Here is a 25,786-nt window from a genome sequence, read left to right on the forward strand (position 1 = left end):
ATGCCACGGCAAACTGGCTGACACTGACGGAGGCGATGCACAAATGCTGCGCAGCTAGCGCCATTCGACTGCCAACACCGCGGTTCCTGGTGTGTCCGCTGTGCCGTGCGTGTGATCATTGCTTGTACAGCCCTCTCGCAGTGTCCGGAGCAAGTATGGTGGGTCTGACACACCGGTGTCAATGTGTTCTTTTTTCCATTTCCAGGAGTGTATGATAGCGGAACAAACACTGGTAGCAGTTGCTTCTGTAAAATATCTGGGAGAATGCGAGCGGAACGATTTGAAGTGGAATGATCATATAAAATTAATTGTTGGTAAGGCGGGTACCAGGTTGAGATTCATTGGGAGAGTCCTTAGAAAATGTAGTCCATCAACAAAGGAGGTGGCTTACAAAACACTCGTTCGACCTATACTTGGGTATTGCTCATCAGTGTGGGATCCGTACCAGATCGGGTTGACGGAGGAGATAGAGAAGATCCAAAGAAGAGCGGCGCGTTTCGTTATAGGGTTATTTGGTAACCGTGATAGCGTTACGGAGATGTTTAACAAACTCAAGTGGCAGACTCTGCAAGAGAGGCGCTCTGCATCGCGGTGTTGCTTGCTCGCCAGGTATCGAGAGGGAGCGTTTCTGGATGAGGTATCGAATATATTGCTTCCCCCTACTTATACCTCCCGAGGAGATCACGAATGTAAAATTAGAGAGATTAGAGCGCGCACGGAGGCTTTCCGGCAACCGTTCTTCCCGCGAACCATACGCGACTGGAACAGGAAAGGGAGGTAATGACAGTGGCACATAAAGTGCCCTCCGCCACACACCGTTGGGTGGTTTGCGGAGTATAAATGTAGATGTAGATGTAGATAGGGCCTAGATACTCACATTCAGTAACCACAAGAACACGTAACAGAGATAAGCACACTCTAGAACTCGTTACTGGCCAAAATTACTCTGAAACCAACAAAAAATTGTACCTACATCAAGAAGGATTGTCAATAGACCTGCAATTTCAGGAAACAAAATAGAGCAAACAATTTCCTAGAAAACAGTACCAGGAAAATACAATATATCGAATTGGTGGAGATACATGGACGACATCCTCTGCTTGGTAGATGATCCAGAAAATAAAATATAAGAGCTACATGCAGTCATAGCATAAAGCAAAGCATAAACTTCGTCTTAGAGACAGAACGAACAGACCCAATAAATTTCCTGGATACACTATACGATCAAAAGCATTGGGACACCACCAAAAACATACGTTTTTCGTGTTAGGTACATTGGGCTGTGACGTACTGCCAAGTACTCCATATCAGCGACCTCCGTAGGCATTAGACACCGTGCAGAATGGGGCGCTCCGCGGAGCTCACGGACTTCGAACGTGGTCAGGTGATTGGATGTCACTTGTGTCATACGTCTGCACGCAAGATTTCCACACTCATAAACATCCCTAGGTCCACTGTTGCCGATGTGATAGTGAAGTGAGACGTAAAGCACAAAAGCATACAGGTCGATCTCGTCTGTTGACTGACGGAGACCGCCGTCAGTTGAAGAGGGTTGTAATATGTAATAGGCAGACATCTATCCAGATCATCATACAGGAATTCCCAAATGCATCAGAATCCTCTGCAAGTACTATGACAGTTAGGCGGGAGGCGAGAAAATTTGGATTTCATGGTCGAGCGGCCGCTGATAAGCCACACTACATGCCGGTAAATGCCAAACGAATCCTCGCTTAGTGTAAGGAGCGTAAACATTGGAGGAATAAACAGTGGAAAAACATTGTATGAAGTGACGATTCACGGTACTCAATGAGGCGATCCGATGGCGCGGTGTCGGTATATCGAATGTCAGATGAACGTCATCTGCCAACGTGTGTAGTGCCAACAGTAAAATTCGGAGGCGGCGGTGTTATGGTGTGGTCGTGTTTTTCGCGAAGGGGGCTTGCACCCTTTGTAGTTTGGCGTAGCACTATCACATCACAGGCCTACATTGATGTTTTAAGCACCTTCTTGCTTCCCACTGTTGAAGAGCAATTCGGGATGTCGACTGCATCTTTCAACACGATCGAGCACCTGCTCGTAGTGCACGGCCTGTGGCGGAGTGGATACACGACAATAACATCCCTGTAATGGACTGGCCTGCACAGAGTTCTGACCTGAATCCTATAGAATACCTTTGGGATGTTTTGGAACGCCGACCTCGTGCCAGGCCTCACCGACCGACATCGATACCTCTCCTGAGTGCAGCAGTCCGTGACAAATGGACTGCCATTCTCCAAGAAACCTTCCAGCACCTGACTGAACGTGTGCTTGCGAGAGTGGAAGCTGTCATCAAGGCTAAGGGTGGGCCAACGCCATATTGAATTCTAGCATTACCGATGGAGGGCGCCACGAAGTCATTTTCAGCCAGGTGTCCGGATACCTTTGCTCACATAGTGTATATTCATCACAAAGAAAAGTAACTAACACTCGTTCAGCATTTACGGGAAAAACACCACACAGACACAATATTACAGCAATCATCCATCCACCCATAGGTCCAAAAAGAATCTGCCCTCAGGTTTATGATCCACGAATTAAACACAGTGCCACTTGACAAACATAACTATAATAAGGGGTTGGTCATAATTATTCCGATATCAAAAAAATTGGATACCAAGAACCTCTAGCAACAAAACTGTTAAAAAATCCTGAGAAACGTAAAAAGAAAAAAAAAACATCCCACAACTCCAGAGAATACACAAATCGCTCTGTCGCCAGGGCAAAAGCACCACACGCGCAAAGATGCGAGCTGATGCCAGTGGTATAGGAGACTCAACACTTGCGCGAGTTCCACCATCGCCACGAGCGACGCTGAGGACGAAGATACCGACTTCGCCTCGGACAATTGCTGGACGAGTACAATCCGGCAATGACCGTACGACAACAGACAGAAGCCTACTCGGAAGATAGAAGAGCAGCTCACGCCCACTTTATTACAGATCATCGTCCAGGGCTATTTACACAGGGAACGTCCTTTAGTGAATTCTTAGAAGTGAACAGACAGTTGTAAATTTCATTTGCTATGAAGTGTGAAGGTTATGTACGATTATTTGCACTTAGCCATTGAGGGTCTTTTTTGTGATATATTACAAGCACTGTTACAGAATTCATTATTCAACAAGTCACGAAGATAAATAAATATTTTAAAATCATTTGTGTGACTTTGTTACTAAATCGCCGAAGTGTTGTGTTCTTTTATCCTGTTGCCTGACCCTGGGGCATGGCTATTTAATAGTGGCAGTGAGAAATTGTCTTAGCGATGTACTGCACCAGAAGCCGTTGCAAGAACTCACAAACTCGGCCTACCGCAACAACAGTGGAAACTCGACCTTTACTAAACTGGCGGTTTTACAAGACGCATCACCCATCACACAGTCACACATCAACATCACAACCACTACACAGCAAGAGAACAACATAGAAACTCAGCAGACAAGCTGGCACACACTCAATTACAGGAATAAATTGACACACAACATTGAGAACGTCCTCAAAACACAAGGAATGAAAATAACGTACCAATCCAACAACTCTACCTAGAAATACCTGCAAAGGGAAGATCAAATGGACATCTACCATAATTTTGGCATTGACCAACTACAGTGTTACAGCTGTGATGCTCTATACATAGGACAGACAGGCAGGACTTTTGAAATAAAGTATAAGGAACACAAAAGAGAATGGAAATATAGCACCAGCCATTCAACTTTAGCACAACACCTCAGTTAAGAAAACCACCACTCTCCACAATAGAAAAGAGCACTAAAGTAATCAGATTCAGCAACAAGAAACGTCTCCCACACCTACGGAAACTTCCAAATTAAAAAAGCAATAATAGAGAAAAAACACATATTAAATGCCCACACAAACATCAGCAATCAGACGCTATTTCAATTAATAAAATATACTGTTGAGAAAGAACAATCACCATAGATACCACAAAATAACACCACGAACTGGACAATATTGCCACCCTAGATTATCCAGCACTGTACCATAAGGAAGCAATAACTTACACACATAGTAACCAAGGCATGTTAGTTCCCTTCACCCACATGCACATGCACACTCACACACATATATATACATAACTCAAAGGTAATAGATGTTGTTGTTGTTGTTGTTGTGGTCTTCAGTCCAGAGACTGGTTTGATGCAGCTCTCCATGCTACTCTATCTTGTACGAGCTTCTTCATCTCCCAATACCTACTGCAACCCACATCCTTCTGAATCTGCTTAGTGTAGTCATCTCTTGGTCTCCCTCTACGATTTTTACCCTCCACGCTGCCCTCCGATACTAAATTGGTGATCCCTTAATGCCTCACAACATGTCCTACCAACAGATCCCTTCTTCTGGTCAAGTTGTGCCACAAACTTCTCTTCTCCCCAATCCTATTCAATACTTCCTCATTAGTTATGTGATCTACCCGTCTAATCTTCAGCATTCTTCTGTAGCACCACATTTCGAAAGCTTCTATTCTCTTCTTGTCCAAACTATTTATCGTCCATGTTTCACTTCCATACATGGCTATACTCCATACACATACTTTCAGAAATGACTTCCTGACACTTAAATCTATACTCGATGTTAACAAATTTCTCTTCTTCAGAAACGCTTTCCTTGCCATAGCCAGTCTACATTTTATATCCTCTCTACTTCGACCATCATCAGTTATTTTACTTCCTAAATAGCAAAACTCCTTTACTACTTTAAGTGTCTCATTTCCTAATCTAATTCCCTCAGCATCACCCGACTTAATTGGACTACATTCCATTATCCTCGTTTTGCTTTTGTTGATGTTCACCTTATATCCTCCTTTCAAGAGACTATCCATTCTGTTGAACTGCTCTTCCAAGTCCTTTGCTGTCTCTGACAGAATTACGATGTCATCGGCGAACCTCAAATATTTTTATTTCTTGTCCATGGATTTTAATACCTACTCCGAATTTTTCTTTTGTTTCCTTCACTGCTTGCTCAATATATAGATTGAATAACATCGGGGAGAGACTACAACCCTGTCTCACTCCCTTCCCGATCACTGCTTCCCTTTCATGCCCCTCGACTCTTATAACTGCCATCTGGTTTCTGTACAAATTGTAAATACCCTTTCGCTCCCTGTATTTTACCCCTGCTACCTTCAGAATTTGAAAGAGAGTATTCCAGTCAACATTGTCAAAAGCTGTCTCTAAGTCTACAAATGCTAGAAACGTAGGTTTGCCCTTCCTTAATCTAGCTTCTAAGGTAAGTCGTAGAGACAGTATTGCCCCACGTGTTCCAACATTTCTACGGAATCCAAATTGATCTTCCCCGAGGTCGGCTTCTACTAGTTTTTCCATTCGTCTTTAAAGAATTCACGCTAGTATTTTGCAGCTGTGACTTATTAAACTGATAGTTCGGTAATTTTCACATCTGTCAACACTTGCTTTCTTTGGGATTGGAATTATTATATTATTCTTGAAGTCTGAGGGTACTTCGCCTGTCTCATACATCTTGCTCACCAGATGGTAGAGTTTTGTCAGGACTGGCTCTACCAAGGCCGTCAGTAGTTCCAATGGAATGTTGTCTACTCCGGGGGCCTTGTTTCGACTCAGGTCTTTCAGTGCTCTGTCAAACTCTTCACGCAGTATCGTATCTCCCATTTAATCTTCATCTACATTCTCTTCCATTTCCATAATATTGTCCTGAAGTACATCGCCCTTGTATAGACCCTCTATATACTCCTTCCACCTATCTGCTTTCACTTCTTTGCTTAGAACTGGGTTTCCATCTGAGCTATTGATGTTCATACAAGTGGTTCTCTTATCTCCAAAGGTCTCTTTAATTTTCCTGTAGGCAGTATCTAGCTTACCCCTATTGAGATAATCCTCTACATCCTTACATTTGTCCTTTAGCCATCCCTGCTTAGCCATTTTGCACTTCCTGTCGATCTCATTTTTGAGACGTCTGTATTCCTTTTTGCCTGCTTCATTTACTGCATTTTTATATTTTCTCCTTTCATCAATTAAATTCAATATTTCTTCTGTTACGCAAGGATTTCTAATAGCCCTCGTCTTTTTACCTACTCGATCCTCTGCTGCCTTCACTACTCCATCCCTCAAAGCTACCCATTCTTCTTCCACCGTATTTATTTCCCCCATTCCTGTCAATTGCTCCCCTATGCTCTCCCTGAAACTCTGTACAACCTCTGGTTCTTTCAGTTTATCCAGGTCCCATCTCCTTAAATTCCCACCTTTTTGCAGTTTCTTTAGTTTTAATCTATAGGTCATAACCAATAGATTGTGGTCAGAGTCCATATCTGCCCCTGGAAATATCTTACAATTTAAAACTTGGTTCCTAAATCTCTGTCTTACCATTATATAATTTATCTGAGACCTGTCAATATCTCCAGGCTTCTTCAATGTATACAGCCTTCTTTGATGATTCTTGAACCAAGTGTTAGCTATGATTAAGTTGTGCTCTGTGCAAAATTCTACCAGGCGGCTTTCTCTTTCATTTCTTAGCCCCAGTCCATATTCACCTACTACGTTTCCTTCTCTCCCTTTTCCTACTACCGAATTCCAGTCACCCATTACTATTAAATTTTCGTCACCTTTCACTATCTAATTAATTTCTTTTATTTGATCATACATTTCTTCAATTTCTTCGTCATCTGCAGAGGTAGTTGGCATATAAACTTGTACTACTGTAGTACGTGTGGGCTTCGTATCTATCTTGGCCACAATAATGCGTTCACTATGCTGTTTGTAGTAGCTTACCCTCATTCCTATTTTCCTATTCATTATTAAACCTACTCCTGCATTACCCCTATTTGATTTTGTGTTTATAACCCTGTAGCCACCTGACCAAAAGTCTTTTTCCTCCTGTCACCAAACTTCACTAATTCCCACTATATCTAACTTTAATCTATCCATTTCCCTTTTTAAATTTTCTAACCTACCTGCCCGATTAAGGGATCTGACATTCCACGCTCCGATTCGTAGAACGCCAGTTTTCTTTCTCCTGATAACAACATCCTCTTGAGTAGTCCCCGCCCGGAGATCCGAATGGGGCACTATTTTACCTCCGGAATATTTTACCCAAGTGGACGCCATCATCATTTAATCATAATGTAAAGCTGCATGCCCTCGGGAAAAATTACGGCTGTAGTTTCCCCTTGCTTTCAGCCGTTCGCAGTACCAGCACAGCAAGGCCGTTTTGGTTATTGTTACAAGGCCAGATCAGTCAATCATCCAGACTGTTGCCCCTGCAACTACTGAAAAGGTTGCTGCCCCTCTTCAGGAACCACACGTTTGTCTGGCCTCTCAACAGATACCCCTCCTTTGTGGTTGCACCTACGGTACGGCTATCTGTATCGCTGAGGCACGCAAGCCTCCCCACCAACGGGAAGGTCCATGGTTCATGGGGAGAGATATTAGATAATTACTCCAATTAGGAAATAAATAAATAAATACATAATTTAAAAAAGAGCGATTTACAGAAAGGAGGAAAAACGTCTCTCTCTCTCGCTTTCTCTCTCTCTCTCTCTGTCTGTCTGTCTGTCTGTCTGTCTCTCTCTCTCTCCATTGCGCTCTTCCTAGTCGGGAACCATAAACATTCACAGAGCGATGGCAGACGCCTTCACTTCTATCAAAACAAACAAAACACGCAAAATGACGACAAAACAGCAATAACTTCCCAACACAGAAGTGTAAATGTGTTGAGTGCACTGGATGTGCTATGTGCAAATGCAAATAATCAACACAAAACACATACACGTGGTAGACGAAGAAGAATGGAAGAAACAACAAAAATCTGTAACGAAAAGAATAAAAATTGTTTATAGTAAGAAGTAAATCATGGGAACTGTTATCTAAACGAATAAAATCGTAAGAAAAAAAAACCGTGTTACTACAGTGACCATTACAGGTACTTTAAAATAAAGCGAGATGTGTCTGGTCTTAATGAGACTATTACCACAATTGCTGAAGATGGCAATTAACCTATATAACTTAATCATTGCAGCCGACCATGCCGCTAGTAACTTACATATGAACACAGACTTCACATTTCACGTCACTTTTTCAAATTTGGGATCTGCATAATTACTGAGTCATGATTTTTATTTTAGGGTCATGAATTAAATAAAAAAATACAATGAGTTCTATTTTATGGAAAATAGAGCCACTAAATCATGAACGACGCCGATCGCGTAATAGGGTGGGAAAAATATCACTGGCCTGGAAAATATTTGTAAGGCGACGAACAACTGAACCTTGCTAATGAACAGGAGAACAGCCAATCACAGAAACTGCTGGAAACCTGGACTTGCTGCACCAGTCGGTTGCTGTCCCGTGTCTGCGCACGCGGATCTCCCAGATGCTCTGTCCCGAACACTCCTCTGTGTCATTGCGTTTGAAAGAGGCAGACGTATTTAATGATCAGTTTGGTACAACACAAAGTGGTTCTCACGATGAAATAGTGCTTATTCATTACTGAGCGTTATGCGAATCACAGTTCGTGGAACATGTTAATGGAACTGTCTGTGCAACAATTTCAGACTGTAACAATTTTAACAAAATCTCCAGCAAAGTATGCAACGCAAAACTTAATGGCATACTGGCGTGAGACAGTCTCTGTAACAAACAAAAAATCTGTAACAATCCTAAAAACGCTCGAACTTCAGAAGGTGTTGTTCGAACGAAGAAAAGCCTGGAACGAAGTCCGACGGACTCTGAAAGTTGTTTATCTGTGAAAGTGGGATTTAAGAGATCGCCGTATCATTATCAAAAAGGACTTGCATTTCTACCCATACAGCTTGTTACGCTGAGTTAAAGGGTCCAGACGAAATTCCGTGTCTTTTGCTGGTGAAGTGGAATCAGGACTTTGGGATCCTCATTTTTTCATTTCTTCAAAAAATGCCTCTTTCAGCCTGTCAGGATATGTCAACTCTCAGAACAAGTACCATTATGCGGCAGTAAGTCCCGTCCTCCACGATGAATAGCTGTTTCATAATCTCGAGATTGGTGTTTGGTGGGCAGTGTCTGGTGTCCACATCGTAAAACGATTCAATCAGTAAACTGTTAATGCCAAATGGTATGTCCTGAAACTATTAAATCCATATTTACGTCAGTTCACAGCAGACGAACGACTGTATGTGTATCTTCAGCAACACGTAGCAACAGCACTACCGCCTCGACAACGTTGTGACGAGTGCACGAAGCGCTCGATGAAGAGACCACAGTCAGCAAGAGCAGTGCCATCTCCTTTACAGTGGAGCTCGTGTTCACCCTTTATATCAGATGAATTACATGCACTGAAATTACAGGAGACGTCTTCCCACTCAGTTAGTAAGTCAGTAGTTACCTATTCCATAGATCATCTGAACGATTATTATATCGAAATTATGTGTAACAGCTCAGTTTAAAGAATACATTAATGAACATGAAGTTTATTTATTTTCGCAGGCAGCCCTGTTTTCAAACAAAAATTCGATAGTGGAATAGGAGTGGTCCAGAAGAGAAAATGATTTGAGGTTACACTTAAAATTTTCTTGAACACCTGTCATAAATTTTATGGTATTCGGGAAATCGTAAAAATTTTTGTTAGTTCATACTGATCACTTTTCTGAGCCCCTGATAGCTTTAATAATGAGTAATCATTTGTAGCATTAAAGAACGGACATACCAAATTACAATGATTTAATTACGACGAATTTCGTTAGGGAAGGGAATATATATATTATATTGTGAGGTGCAATTAAAATGGCATCATTGTGTTTAAATATACTAGAAGGTAGATTCATTAGTTTGAAGGACTAGCAGTTATACGAAGAGCAGAGTAGTTGAACTTAATTGTTATAGCAGCTCAGAAATATGCTTTTTCCAGTTCAATGTTCAAGGCCCAATGGCTACAACGACTACTCAGGATGATCTTGAAATACTGGTTCAATTTTTAAGTTGTCACTACACAACCACAACATTTCAGAACTAAGCAGAAATTTATTTGTGTGGTCTCAAGAGGTAGGTTAAAGAAGAATATATGTAGAAGGTTGGCGATGGTGAGTTGACTTACTTTGTGGAGGAACCGTCATGATAATAACATAGACGACGCCCGCGAATGCTGCCCAGGATACGGAGCGGTAGAGGAAATAGGTGATGAGCGCCAGCTGCAGGAACGCCATCCATAGCCAGTTGGCGTACAGAGACGCCACGTCGAAGCGGGCCACGTCGTTGGACATGAGGTTGATCACCTGTCCCGTCGCTGTCACGTCCATGGACTGCTTGTTGATGCGGAGCACCTGCGGTACGTTTCGAAATACTGTGTTTCTGATTGAACAGTTGACAATCTATAACTGTACTCACATTTCTAAATTTGCGACAACAATAAATAAAAGTCTCTCTCACTGATCATTCAGCAAAAATATCGAAAGACTAAAATATTGTATAAACAATCAACAGCCTTGTTTTTGTATTACATGCCAATCACACCTTCCTTGACAGGGAAGCTGCCACAGCATTTAGCTACTGATTAGCAAGCCAGAATACTGTCTGTTATTTAATATGACTGGATACACTCACTTACAGGATTAACTACGCTATGTGACTGCCACTTCTTTCGCAGATACTTTTTCCTTCCTCCCACTTCAGCTGTGGTGGTTAGTGATTACCAAGCCATCATACTAAGAATCAAGGAGCAAGGAGAAAGCTTATGGTAGCGATATGGGAATCACTGTGGATGAAACCATAGACTCAATGGAATGATATGCTTTCCACATTTTTGTTTTTCCCTTTGCATGTGTGAAAGCTAAGCCCATGTTGTTAAAAATGTAAGAGATGCAGAAGGCCAATTCCAGTGCAGTAATGCAACCAGTTATGGCTACTGTGGCCTACTGACGTCGAGACCGAAAAACTACTTCTTGTGGTTACAGACCAGGCTCCACATATGGTTTCAGCTGTTAACCAATGGAAACCTTTATTTCTTAAGTTGAAGCCTGTGACATGTTTGGTTAATGCTCTTTAGAGGGTTTGTGAACCATAAGAAAGGAATACAACGTCGCAAATCCATTCACTTCTACCCTGAAGCAGATTCTGCTGAAAGCTCCGACTTGTTGCGTACAGGAAAACCACTGACTTTCCCCTTCAAAACTTCCCGGTCATTACTGGTTGGGTATCTTGGATTGAGTGTGCTGGTATGTTCGTGAGAAATTTGACAAAATTAGAGAGTTTGTACTTTCTTTGGATCCAGCCGACACAGACGCAATTTCCAAGGCACAGCGACTTCCGTTACCGAAGAAAATACATAATTTGCAGAGAGAACTATGAGAGTGGTTTGAAAAGTTCTCGGAATCATCACGAGAGATCAACTCTAGCGCAACGAGTTGTTCACGTGATAGTTATTGGCTGTAAACATATGCCACGTCAGTGCTCTTGGAAGAGAGCTATGCCGGTGACGTGGTTCTGTTGATCCCACGTCTTGATTTGCGAAGACGGAAAAAATTGAGATTCGAGCAGTGCTTAAGTACCTTGTATAGAAAGGTATAAAAGCAAAGGACATTCATGCCGATTTACAGAATACACTGGCTGACTCTGCTCCTTCATATTCAACTATCGTCAAGTAGACAAATGAATTTAAATTTGGTTGGGAGAGTTTAGATGATGACCCGTGCAGTGGTCGGCCAAGATGTGTCACTACTCCGGAAATCATTGCAAAAGTGTACAAAATGGTCATGAAGGATTGACGATTGAAAGAGCGTGAAACTGCTCACGCTTGGCAGATGTCATCTGAAAGGGTATATCACATTTTAAATGAAGAATTAGAAATGAAAAAAAAACTATCTGCAAGATGGGTGCCGCGACTCCTGACGCTGGATCAAAAACGCATGAGAATGGACATATCGGAACAATGTTTGGCCCGTTTTAGGAGAAACGAACAAGATTTTTTGCTCCGGTTTGTGACCACAGACGAAATATGGGTGCAGTAAGAATCATGAAAGAAGGTTGTATACGTGGAAGAACCCTGGAGATACTAAAAGGTATCAGATACATTATATAATGGTAAGACAGAGATTTAGGAACCAGGTTTTAAGTTGTAAGACATTTCCAGGGGCAGATGTGGACTCTGACCACAATCTATTGGTTATGACCTGTAGATTAAAACTGAAGAAACTGCAAAAATGTGAGAATTTAAGGAGATGGGACCTGGATAAACTGAAAGAACCAGAGGTTGTACAGAGTTTCAGGGAGAGTATAAGGGAACAATTGACAGGAATAGGGGAAAGAAATACAGTAGAAGAAGAATGGGTAGCTCTGAGGGATGTAGTAGTGAAGGCAGCAGAGGATAAAGTAGGTACAAAGATGAGGGCTGCTAGAAATCCTTGGGTAACAGAAGAAATATTGAATTTAATTGATGAAAGGAGAAAATATAAAAATGCAGTAAATGAAGCAGGCAAAAAGGAATACAAACGTCTCAAAAATGAGATCGACAGGAAGTGCAAAATGGCTAAACAGGGATGGCTAGAGGACAAATTTAAGGATGTAGAAGCTTATCTCACTAGGGGTAAGATAGATACTGCCTACAGGAAAATTAAAGAGACCTTTGGAGAGAAGAGAACCACGTGTATGAATATCAAGAGCTCAGATGGCAGCCCAGTTCTAAGCAAAGAAGGGAAGGCAGAAAGGTGGAAGGAGTATATAGAAAGGCTTATACAAGGGCGATGTACTTGAGGACAATATTATGGAAATAGAAGAGGATGTAGATGAAGACGAAATGGGAGATACGATACTGCGTGAAGAGTTTGACAGAGCACTGAAAGACCTGAGTCGAAACAAGGCCCCCGGAGTAGACAACATTCCATTAGAACTTCTGACGGCCTTGGGAGAGCCAGTCATGACAAAACTCTACCAGCTGGTGAGCAAGATGTATGAGACAGGCGAAATACCCTCAGACTTCAAGAAGAATATAATAATTCCAATCCCAAAGAAAGCAGGTGCTGACAGATGTGAAAATTACCGAACTATCAGTTTAATAAGCCACGGCTGCAAAATACTAACGCGAATTCTTTACAGACGAATGGAAAAACTGGTAGATGCAGACCTCGGGGAGGATCAGTTTGGATTCCGTCGAAATGTTGGAACACGTGAGGCAATACTGACCTTACGACTTATCTTAGAAGAAAGATTAAGAAAGGGCAAACCTACGTTTCTAGCATTTGTAGACTTAGAGAAAGCTTTTGACAATGTTGACTGGAATACTCTTTATCAAATTCTAAAGGTGTCAGGGGTAAAATACAGGGAGCGAAAGGCTATTTATAATTTGTACAGAAACCAGATGGCAGTAATAAGAGTCGAGGGGCATGAAAGAGAAGCAGTGGTTGGGAAAGGAGTGAGACAGGGTTGTAGCCTCTCCCCGATGTTATTCAATCTGTATATTGAGCAAGCAGTAAAGGAAACAAAAGAAAAATTTGGAGTAGGTATTAAAATTCATGGAGACGAAGTAAAAACTTTGAGGTTCGCCGATGACATAGTAATTCTGTCAGAGACGGCAAAGGACTTGGAAGAGCAGTTGAACGGAATGGACAGTGTCTTGAAAGGAGGATATAAGATGAACATTAACAAAAGCAAAACGAGGATAATGGAATGTAGTCAAATTAAATCGGGTGATGCTGAGGGAATTAGATTAGGAAATGAGACACTTAAAGTAGTAAAGGAGTTTTGCTATTTAGGAAGTAAAATAACTGATGATGGTCGAAGCAGAGAGGATATAAAATGTAGACTGGCAATGGCAAGGAAAGCGTTTCTGAAGAAGAGAAATTTGTTAACATCGAATATAGATTTATGTATCAGGAAGTCGTTTCTGAAAGTATTTGTTTGGAGTGTAGCCATGTATGGAAGTGAAACATGGACGATAACTAGTTTGGACAAGAAGAGAATAGAAGCTTTCGAAATGTGGTGCTACAGAAGAATACTGAAGATAAGGTGGATAGATCACGTAACTAATGAGGAGGTATTGAATAGGATTGGGGAGAAGAGAAGTTTGTGGCACAACTTGACTAGAAGAAGGGATCGGTTGGTAGGACATGTTTTGAGGCATCAAGGGATCACAAATTTAGCATTGGAGGGCAGCGTGGAGGGTAAAAATCGTAGAGGGAGACCGAGAGATGAGTACACTAAGCAGATTCAGAAGGATGTAGGTTGCAGTAGGTACTGGGAGATGAAGCAGCTTGCACAGGATAGAGTAGCATGGAGAGCTGCATCAAACCAGTCTCAGGACTGAAGACAACAACAACAACAGTATACCCAGAGACAAAAAAACAGTCAAAGCAGTGGAAACATGCTGATTCGCCGCCACCAAAGAAAGAAAAGACAATTCCTTCGGCGGGAAAGGTCATGGCACCATTGTTCTGAGATGCGAAGCCGTATCTGTTTGTAATTATCATCCCACTGAGCAAACAATTACTGGAGAATACTATGCTAACCTCCAGAACAAATTGCAACAAAAGATACGCGAATAAGGCCAAGTTTAGCAAGGAAGAAATAAGGTATGAGTTGTTCCACTCCCGCCTTATTCATCTGATATGGCTCCGCCAGACTTTCATCTCTTCCCAAAACTGAAAATACTTCTTGGTGACCGAAGATTCACTTCAAATGAAGAATTGATAGCCGGAGTTGACAACTATTTTGCAGGCCTGGAGGAAACTCATTTTCGAGATGGAATCAAGGCAATGGAACATCTTTGGACCAAGTACATTGATCTACAAAGAGACTACATTTAAAAATAAAAATGTTTCAGTGATGTAAGTACTTTTTTCTGTTCCGTTTCGAGAACTTTTCAAACCACCCTCGTATATTGTGTCCATAGTTACAAGTAACTGAATGTAGGTAGCTATTAAACGATTAGAAGAACAAGGTCTGGAGAAGGAAAAATAATGGGACATTTTTACATCCGTAAGGGAGCAGTTAGATGGCTTTGCCAAAGACAAACTTGAAACTACTGTTCAGAAGAACTGAAGAATTCGACACACCTATACAGTTGCATTCCGAGTGAATACAAGGTTTGCCCCACTGGTTTCTGTGGATGTCGAAAGACATTCTATCTCCTAATACAAGCAGACTTACTTTTAAAAATGTAGAGATGTTTAATGTCTTGAAGTACAACAGCTTCATGTTTTCTCTTTATTTTGATGAGTGATAATTTGATGTAATGGTTGTAATTCAATAAACTAGAATAGAGGGAAGAGAAATCGTCGAATTAGTTAGTTGTCCCATTTTTTACCTTATTTGAGCACTTTTTACCTTCTTTTTTAATGTGGAATTTGCACCTAAAAATCCTAGCCCTGATTATGAGTTATTAACTGTCATCTTCACTAAACGTGAGAATTACCAAAGAACCTAGAAGTGTACTGATTAGAAAGTAACTTTTATGTGTGGCCCTTATGTGTACCTGACATACACTGCCCAACAAAAAAGTGAAGAACCAAGAGGAAGAGGAGGAAATTAAATAAATCTTTATAGGTTCGAAAACGTAAGTGATGTTACTTCAGTGATTACAAAATAGAGTCAAATTTACAAAGAACTTTTCAATATGCGCCCACATATTAGTATGACGTTGCACCTTCTCTGGCCCGAATTTATTCAGTGATTTGGCTGAGAAGGGTGTCATAAAGGCGTTATATTTTCTCCCAAGGCAAGTTGGCCCACCAATATTGTAATTGGCCCTTAGTAGCCTGGATACTTGCACTGGGACGGAACTGACATCCGACACAGCTAACAGTGACAGATATGGAGATCTTGCTGGCCACAGAAGTAACTCATCATCATTTAAGCAGTATGTAGGTGCAGGTACCATGTGTGGACGAGTGTTTTCGTATTGAAGAATGGCATCATGATAGTAGTGGCGGGGCAGTATCAGTTCAACCCAGCTGATTTATGATCCTTATCTTATCACCTACAACTTTTGGGATAATGATGTAACGTCATACACCACCTACACCTCTAGGACAGTTGTCTGTGGTAAATCCACAGTCACCCATCAAGAGATAGCAAGAGACAGGCCAAGGTCACATGTCCCCTCCTCCCTCCTCCTCCCCTTCTGCGCACCTATGTAGACTATTTGAGCTGTTGCTAATGAGCTTGATGTCGACAGGACGTTAAACCCTTATCTTTCATCCTTCTTTCTTTCTGAACCAATTGTGTGGCTTCAGAACGGTGAGAAAAACTTCCTATTGACTGAAGGGATGAGGGCAGCGTCAGTTATCCTCCCATCCCCACATTTCTAGACCAATTATGTGGCTTAAAAATGGCGAGGAAAAAACTAAATTAGAGAATCCATGGAAATACAAAAAATACAACCATGTAAATTTTTTAAAGAGCTTTCAGTAGTAGATTTTTGTGGACTACAGCCATAACCAAGGGGATGATTTAGTAATATATTTGTTGTTTTGAAAGTTTCTTTGATGTTCATCAGGTTCTACCTCTTAAGAAAGGCGAAATATAAGGAAATACTTGAGAAACTAGAAAAATATTATTGTTTGAAATGCATAAACCAAAATCAGTCCTATCTGATAATGGGTCTCAGTTTATCATTTGAAAGCGCTCTCAAAACAGATGCAGATCTCCAAATATCACCCCTCTAGAAATCCAACGAAATATTGTGTGCAGAAAATAGGCCGACTGTGCAGCATATACTGTTACAATAATTATAGTGCTTGTGGAAACATCGTGGTAGATGTAGAGGACATAATTATATGGAGCATTATTTCATATGACTATGTTCATATCATACAAGATAATGCTAGGCGAGAGAAGTTTAAGCTTAATGGAGGATCAGATGCCTTTTTCAGTCAGAAAAGTGTTTAACTGGGAAGAAAGGCAGGAAGGATTTGAGGAGGCAGTAGAAAAAAAGATACAAACTGAAAAAAAGAAACACATGATAACAGATTACATACTATACAAGTAAGTGTAGGGACTCTGGTGTTAATGAGAACCCATCATAAATCTGCACCTGCAAAGTTTTGAGTTGTTTAAAGTAACATTTTAAGTTGAAAGTAATCCACACCGTAATGCGTATTACCTAATACATATTATATACAAGAAGGATAAGAACTGGAAAACATAGTTGCTCTCAAGCCATAGAAACCTAGAGAAAACCACACAAGAAACGTTAACATGTTGAAACTATCAGAAGGGAACCACGAGTGGAATCCAGGTCCTGAAAATGGGACGGAATCAGAAAAGAGGTCAGATTTAGTGAGTTATTACAAATGTGAAGTCAGCAAGAGCAATTTGTCTCTTAAGTTTGGGGTTCTAATGACAGTATTTCACGTTTAAAAAATGTCACTTTGTAACGAAGCTTACTGTTTAATTACATTAACAGCAGTAGATATCCGACATTATGGTAGATAAATTTCTGATAATACTAAGTTTTATCTTCTGAATGCACATGTACATCGGAGACTAATATTTAAAATATAGAAACAAGTGATTTTCGGTAGTGATTTCATATAATCATGTCAGTATCTCATTTGTACAAATAGTTTTTATGATCATTTTGGTAAAACAAAATGATATTTTTTTACAATTTTACATAATGTTAAGAGTAACTGTTTCCTGTAGTTTATAGCTGACTACGTATTTAAGTGATAAGTACAGTAATAGAGTAAGAAACTACCTGAAGTTTTTGTTTTATGAGACAGAGCTTCCCAGAGAAATTTAAAAGAGGTGGGCTCAACAATAAAAAATACTGAATTCTTTTCTGAAGACACTGGAGAAGGAGAAAGCCATTTCCGAGTAACATGTTCTGTGGAAATGGATTGGGTTGGTGCGTAAGTAACAGCGTTCTTCCATAAGTTAAATAAACACAACAGATACAAGTAACACAGACTTTGGTTATCACTAAAACATTTTGCTTCACTATTTGCAAGAGTCTTTCAACACTGGGGTAACTTTTAGAATATGTGACTGTGGAAATTACTTCGTTTTAAGACGAAGAACTCGTCGAGCCATTTTCGGAGGGCATTTTCATTCAGAAAGGAAGTTCGTTGAAGGTTGTTCGATAGAGAACGTAAAAGGTAAAAATCTGAGGTCACAAGATAAGGTAAGTAAAGCGGATGCCGAATGATTTCCCAACACAACTCCTTTGCAGTTTTTGTCAGTCTGGTAGTAAGCCGGTGGTGGTTAACATGAAGTAGCATCATTCACGCAGTCTTCCTGGTCATTGTTCTTGAACTGTGTCTGCAAGACGTCTTAGTTGTTGACAGTGAATGTTAGCAGTGATGGTTACACCATAGTGCACCACACCGTCGCTGTTCCGCCAGATGCATAACGTTAACTTTTGAGGATGCACGCAGTCCTTTGTATGGGGAGTCGCTGCTTTGTTTGAGCTCAACCATTCCTTTCTTTTCCTTGTGTTAGCATAAAGCGACCATTTCTCGTTGCCAGTAACGATACAGGATCTATGTTGTTAATGAGCCAACAGATGACGAGCAATGGCCACTCGCTGAATGGTGGACTGATCACAGTTCATCACGTCTGCCAGTTCTCAAGTACACTGACGTGTATCGTTGTGGATTAATGCATTTAAACTATGGTCAGACCCTGAAGGTCTTCCTGAACATCGAGTCACTAATGTCAAAACGATCTTCCTTAAAACAAGAGAACCATTTTCTTGCTTTCTTCTGTACAACGGCAGTATCCCCATACACGGCGCAAACGTTTCTGGCTGCCTCCGCTATTGTCAGCCCGCTACTGAACTTAAACTAAAGAATATGTCGGAAATGTTCGAATTTCTTCACATGCCACTCCGTTTTCTAGCGTCCACAGCTCCACTCACTACCTCCAAATGACACAATTACGGTATGTTAACTCAAATAGCAACACTGAACTACAAATAAAAAATGACAACCGATAAATAAGCCCATAGCAACCGGAACACCAACATAAGAAATAGACACGTTGCGAACTTACGCGCCAACGTAATACAAATGAGCATTGATGAATAGGTGATGGTAGACGCTAAGAATGGGCCTAAAAATTTAATCAAACTGTCGTGCTTCGTTCAAACGAAAGTAAATATCAGTGATGATACATATGCATTCACATACAACGAAATATTTTTTTCTGGAATTGCAAAGATGATTGTATCTGGTTCACATTTTTCGCACAGAGATAATTACACAATATCTGCATTCAAGTTGTGAAGACGAAAAGAAATATTTTAATGGAATACTTGTGGAATAATTTTTAAATCTGGTAGTTGCAAAATTATTTGTCAGTTTTTATTTAATCTACCAGTATTTTGTATTCATTCAGTTGTATATTATATTGTTTTATAAAGTAATTAAATTATTTATTGATTTAATATTAGTAAGAACACTTGACATGGATGAAAAACAATATAATACTTATGTGCCAAGGAATTTTAACTTGAAAAGTTCTGTAGAACTTCACATAATAAAATGAGCGGTAAAAGTGACGACAACACAAGAAACCCAAAAATCTGAAGATACCTAATTCAAGTATTAATTTTTGTATGATAGGTAATGTATCACAGTTTGCGTACCATCTGTAACTGTCCAAGACTGAATAGGTGCCAATTGTTGTATTAATTGTTTCTTTATTTAATATTTGCTGTTAATCTTAAAATCATTTGGGTATGTTTAAATTGATAAACGTTTAATAAAATTTTGCTGTAATAATATTCTGTGAGAGTGAGGGCTTTGATGCATATGGATAGTTATTGATTTTCAGTATAACAATAATGAGTGTATAGCGAGTAGATGCAGGTGGTTGGTTTTTGATAGGTACGTGAGCATGGATAGCGAATTTATAACCATGGACATACAGCCTGTTTACCATCATATTGTGGACTGAAAAAATTGTACAAAAAGTGTGTTTAAATGTTACACCTCTTACATTAGTCTTCCACGTAATGCTATGGCGACGGAATAATGCAGACACACGTGTGTTACAGATACAGTTTATGAAGTAAATCACCAACTGCTGCGCCAAATTTCCAATATTTGATGTTGCATTTGTCATGTACTGATTCATCGTGGAAACAAATGAAAGTAGTGACAGTCAAAGGACAGGTTTATCAGGTGAACTAATTACAATTTTGAGCATGTACTGTATTAACAACTGTGTGCCAGTGACAGTGTGCTTCTTATCATGACTAACGTATCACTTAGAAATATGAAAGCAATGACTGTAGAAAGACAAGTTCATTGAGTGAACTGATTTTAATATTGTGCATATACTCAAAACCACGTATCGTATGCAAAACTACTACATTTTTATCAGTTGTTTCTAGCGCTTATTACATGCAATGACGTATGCAAACATGACATTAGATCGGCAAACAGCTTGCGCTAAGTTTCTTTCTCGAAATATTGTAGTGATTGGGCAACTCTCTTGATTCAAAGTGCTATGAAATACATGTGTAGCGAAATGTCCGCCATTAGCCAGATAGCCTCGACCAATCACAGCAGAATAGTTAAATTTCCATTGGTAGAATATTTAGATGACGATAGAACTTTAAATTGGATAGTCTGGCGCTGAAGAAAATGTGTTTACATGTAAGGACTTGTCATATTATAATACTCCAGACTCAGGGAACTTTTCAGCTATATTGATGAATGGTAATGTTAAATCTACTATTAGCGAGACTGTAATCCGGCAAATTCCGCAAAAAGTAAAATTTAGTAATTTTTTAATTATTCCAGCATTAAATACACCTGACTTGCTACTCGTTTCATTAATAAGCAATCAGTTTTCCTCTCCATTATTTAACGTTTTGTCAGGTTTCATTTTTATTTAACAGAGCAATTATATTTTGTTAGATTTTTGCATGAACATGATCTCACTGATGGGAAGATGAATCAAGGGAGGATTCCTGATTGATCTATGGGTTGTTCGTTCGGTGATTTAGAATGAGCTCATGTATTATTTAAGTAAAGCTTAACATGAAGGTGTTAGGAACAGGTTGTTTTAATGAGGGACTGGAAGTTTCAGCACTCTGTGTGGGCTTGCTACTACAGATATTAAAAAATAGATTACTTGCTCTTGACATTGAAGACCCATTGATGGAACTCATTATGCTTTTCTGCACGACGATATCTGCAGATTTGCCAATGTGTGCGCTTTGCAATAGAGAAAAAGCGACTCTCAGAAATCCCGTTTGGAGTTTAATATGTATGAGACATTTTGAAATATCAGCTTCATGTCACATAACAAGGATCCATCTGTACACCCATTAACTTCAGCTCTCCGCGAAGAATTCGTTCCATATTTGCAGAAACGTTATTTCGCATACGTCAGAGAGAGTGAACGTCCTCATTAAGGTAAGCAGGTTACAGATATCGTGCTAAATGTAATAATGCGATATAGTGTGCGAGAAAGTTGCGTTACGAGTACAAACAAATTGTCTTCGGCTGCTCACTTTCAGTAATTATGACACGATTTAGGACCCACCTTCCTGTACAGGAGAGCGCAACAGGCCACCCTGACCCTCATGCCAACGTATGTGGTCAGCATAGTGTAGTGGTGGAGGCAGAATGACTTCATGAAGTTGATGAGCACCATCAGGCTGGCGTAGATGTAGGCTTGTTCCTCCGTGATAGTGCTGCCTGGGTTGAAGTACTGAATAGTGAAACCCAGAAGTAGCGGTTGAGAAACTCTGCAATAGAAACATTATTCACACAATGCAGTTCGCTGAAGTCTTAGTACAATTCTGTGGGCAGATGCACGGTTTCATTATAACTACATTGTCCCAGCAAATAACTAATGCAATCAAATCCTCAACATTGGCGTAAGCAGGATAACTGTAGCCCAGGATCATCATTGGCTTTTGAACCTCCAGTAGAAAGCCGACATTCCATTTTTCGTTTAATACTCTTCGGTATTTAGCACGCTTACTCGTCTATTGAGATCAAGACGACTTTAAAAGGAAAGCAGAAACGACACATTCGCGTACTTCTTTGTCTTATGATACAATTCAAAAACATTGAATAAGACACTGTCGCACTGCTTGCAACAATAAAGCGATTCCGTTTTCAATGTTTACATGCGGATAAATGCAAAGCTCTAAAAAACAAAACAAAAACTCAAAATATGATTTTTACATTCTCACTGGATAGCGAGATAGACTAGTCTGTTAGCTGAGAGTCTGAAAAAAAGGCCTCCATAACTGAGAAATATAGATCTTATAGAACTGTCATCACAGTCCAGTTTGAATATTTTCAATATTCCCCTTCATTCATCTCCACCTCCTTCCCATTTTCGTGCCCCATAGTCTTTTCACTGCTCCTAATTCATACTAACTCTTTTCTTTTCCCTTTCCTCATATTTTCGCCATCTAAAACGTGCATCCCTAGGGGGAAACGACACCCAAGTTACGCCACTGTTCTTTAGTCTCCAGCGGTGTGCTAGGTATACCTGCAAGGGTTCCGTTGGGACGACTGCTCCGTTACCCATGTGTTGAGCTTATTAATCTGCAGCATTATAGCAGATGACGTAAAAAGCTGGCCAACCCAAAAAAAGATCTTTAAGAGAAATAATAGCGTTAACGTTACGACAAAACAAAAAAGCAACTGTTTGAAGGAGAGCCGCATGTGCCAAAAGTTCATCGAGACAGAAGAGAGGACTGTTCACAAACATAAAAGTGTATGAGTGTAGTGACAGGAGGACAGGGGGTATATACATGGTATAACAGGTATAACTGCAGCTACTTCGATTGTTGACTGAGGTCGGTGTACTGAAAACCGCTGCGTCAGAATTTTCTTCATTTGCAGACTGATAATTAAGCTGTTGAGAGTAATATGGTTTTAGGTTGGTTAGTACCTCCAAGTACGTGTGGCAAGAGAAACCCATTAATGTTTATTTTGTCGCGGGCAGCATGTCCGATGCTGAAGCGTGAACACATAGACGCAAAGCAGCTAGTCTATACTGACAGGCGTAGTCCAGTTCAAAAATGTTCAAATGTGTGGAAACCTAATGGGACTTAACTGCTAAGGTCATCAGTCCCTAAGCTTCCACACTGCTGAACCTAAATTATCCTAAGGACAAACACACACATCCATGCCCGCGGGAGGGCTCGAACCTCCACCGGGATCAGCTGCACAGTCCATGTTTTCGGCGCCTTTGACCGCCCGGCTAATCCTGCGCGGTCGTAGTCCAGAAACTGGTGTAGTTACAGCCATGCAGAAAACAAAAGGTCGTGCTTAGGGAAGACCGTTCGACGAAGAGAAAAAAATCCCCGGCACACTGAAGTATGTACTTATTGAGCCGTGGCGGCTCATATCGATAGTGCCACTCTGGTGGTTGATTTTTACTACCACGGTCAGGCCGGCAAGCAGCGCCCTCTGGGGCCTACGCGAGGTGTAACGATGCGAGGTCCTGTGGGTGTGTGCTCCGGGTTGACGCGGCGAGTGTGGGACCGAACCTATCGCATGGAGCATGCCGTTATAAACTTGTGAAAATCAGGCGATTGTATTGACAATACGGGAACTGATGTAAAATTACATTTGTGATTGAGTCTCTCTTGTACTGTGACAATTTAGAGGTGAAAACTGTGGTGGTTTCATTAGGTCTGGTTCCTTGCTGTGCTGCACGTAAGGGAGTCAGTTATTTGGGGTAACTGAGGGAGCACCATTATGTTGGTGGTCTGGAGGTATTAACCAACCTAAAACCATATTACTCTTAACAGCTTAATTATTAGTCTGAAAATGAAGTAAATTCTGGTGCAGTGTTCTCCACGTTTTGTCTGTGGCTTTGCGAACCGAAATCGTGTGGGAGTACACGTGTGAGTAATTTGCTGTTATATTGATTGTTATGTTGTAAAGACTGTTCTCTGGTGTGTTAAATCACGTGCTGATTTGTAGCCAATCTAAGCAGAAGTTACCATTGCTACTTGCTTATGTGCTACTGTCCTTATGATTGGCGTTGTTTGTCTTTTGATTGTGGGTGTGCTCACGTTAAAAAAAAATTACGGCTACTATTCATAATGGTTGTCTAGTAAGGAAATTGCTTAAGCTTTTATCATATGCTGGTCTGTTTGCTTATCACATTGGCTTTCTATGCAGTAACTGAAGGAATGTGTATGGTGGTTCAAGATTGTAGGCTGACTAGTATTTGAACGGGTGTTGAGCTTAAGGACGAGATCAGCATCCCGCAAATCCGCACGCTGCGCGCGGTTACATGTTCCGCTATTGGGGAGCCGCCTCTCTGTTCTTGGATTGTGCAAGGATACGTGACGGGTGCATCGCTGTAGTTTTTCTCGTGGTAAATTGCGGGGTGTCGGTGCCGTCCTAGGGCTAGACTTGTGAGGTATATTATGTTGAAAGGGAATTAACTGTACAAAACGTAAGAGAGCTTTTAGTTTGTTTCAGGTCTGTACATGGAATGATGTTGATATTTTGTCGATTGCGGCAATAACTTCCTGTGTAGGAAGATCCTCTGAGGGACTTGTATTGTACTGTTGCAGTGCAGTCCATCTGAAGCGTGCTGCTTAAAACGTGGGACTGCAGCTCTCTGATGTTATATATTAGTGTTTAATCTTAAATATCTTGGATGTAATATGGTTGTTGAGGATTATGTAATTTTGATCGCTGGTTCCTTAAAGGAAGTATTTCGTTTTAAAATATGTGCTCGGTCAGAGCCTATTTAAATATGATTTTTACTCATCATTCAAATTTTCTAGTCTTGCTTTCTTAAAAGGCTTTCAGTTAAATGATTGCTAATTGCCTGATTAAATGTTTAACTTAAAGGAAAAGAATATTATTTTGTAATTTGAACTGATTGTTCCTTTTGGATAATACCTGACTTACGTGATCAATAAATGTCTAGTCAATGGTGATGCACTGTTCTATTGCTAGCCTACCCCTTCCACTCCACAGCCTATTGAGCTGCTTTGTGTCGAAATTGTGTTCTGAACACCTCTCTGACCTGACACCTCAATTATTAAGGTACCACCCGTAAAAATATCTGCACTTGTACCTGTTATGCATATATATACACCATCAGGGATAGTGTTCTGTGGCAAGAGGGTATAATAAGTGCCTCCTGAGGGATCATTGGTGATCGGATGGTGCTCAGGACGCATGCCTGTGCACCTTCTGTTTTGAGTCTGCAGGCAGTAACTGTGTTCAGTATAGAGGTGAACAGTGTCTGCAAAATTCATTCTAGAGTACAACCACATCCCAACAACAACTAAGTAATCATGTTGAACAGTTTCAGCCATTTGAACAGGGTCGCTTTGTGGGCTTGCAAAAAGTTGGATGCATGTACCAGCCGCCTGTTGCACATGTTGGGCACAATGTGTTGGTGGTGTGTTGTTGCTTTCAGCAGTTGTCTGTGGAACGTTGCCACACCTCTAGACCACTTTTTAGACGTTTGCGTATTGGATACACACGTCAAGGTAGACGCATTATGAGATCAGTGGTGGCTGACCAAACATCATCAAGGGACAAAATCCAGGAACATGTTGCACCTGCTGTTTCATCAGAGGTCATTGGTAACTGTCTGCTTGCAGCAGGATTAAGATTGTGTGTGACTCTGGCCAGACTGCCACTGGCACCAGGACACCGTCAAGCATGGCTTCTCTGGTGTCATGAAAGAGTTGACTGGAGAGTGAAATGGTGCTCTGTTGTCTTCACTGATGACAGTAGGGTCTGTCTATACGCAAGTGATGGAATTACAAATGTATGGCGTAGACATTCCAGAGTGGATTCACCCATGACACACAGGTCTCATCCAAGGCTTCAGGCGTCGTGGCCATG

The 25,786-nt window shown here is 40.8% G+C and overlaps 1 protein-coding gene across 2 annotated transcripts in view; it reads right to left on the reverse strand.

The window, feature by feature from the left end:
- Positions 1–25,786, reverse strand: part of LOC126334845 (ATP-binding cassette sub-family C member 4-like) — a 357,709-nt gene that overhangs the window by 214,621 nt on the left and 117,302 nt on the right. For both annotated transcript variants that reach the window (XM_049997512.1, XM_049997513.1), the window contains exons 5-6: positions 21,483–21,687; positions 10,090–10,315 (exon numbers count right to left, since the gene is read on the reverse strand). In XM_049997512.1, the coding sequence (XP_049853469.1) occupies positions 10,090–10,315; positions 21,483–21,687 (431 nt within the window). The remainder of the gene's footprint in view (positions 1–10,089; positions 10,316–21,482; positions 21,688–25,786) is intronic.

The sequence above is a fragment of the Schistocerca gregaria genome, chromosome 2 (assembly GCF_023897955.1).
Source record: "Schistocerca gregaria isolate iqSchGreg1 chromosome 2, iqSchGreg1.2, whole genome shotgun sequence".
NCBI classification, from domain to species: Eukaryota; Metazoa; Arthropoda; class Insecta; order Orthoptera; family Acrididae; genus Schistocerca; species Schistocerca gregaria.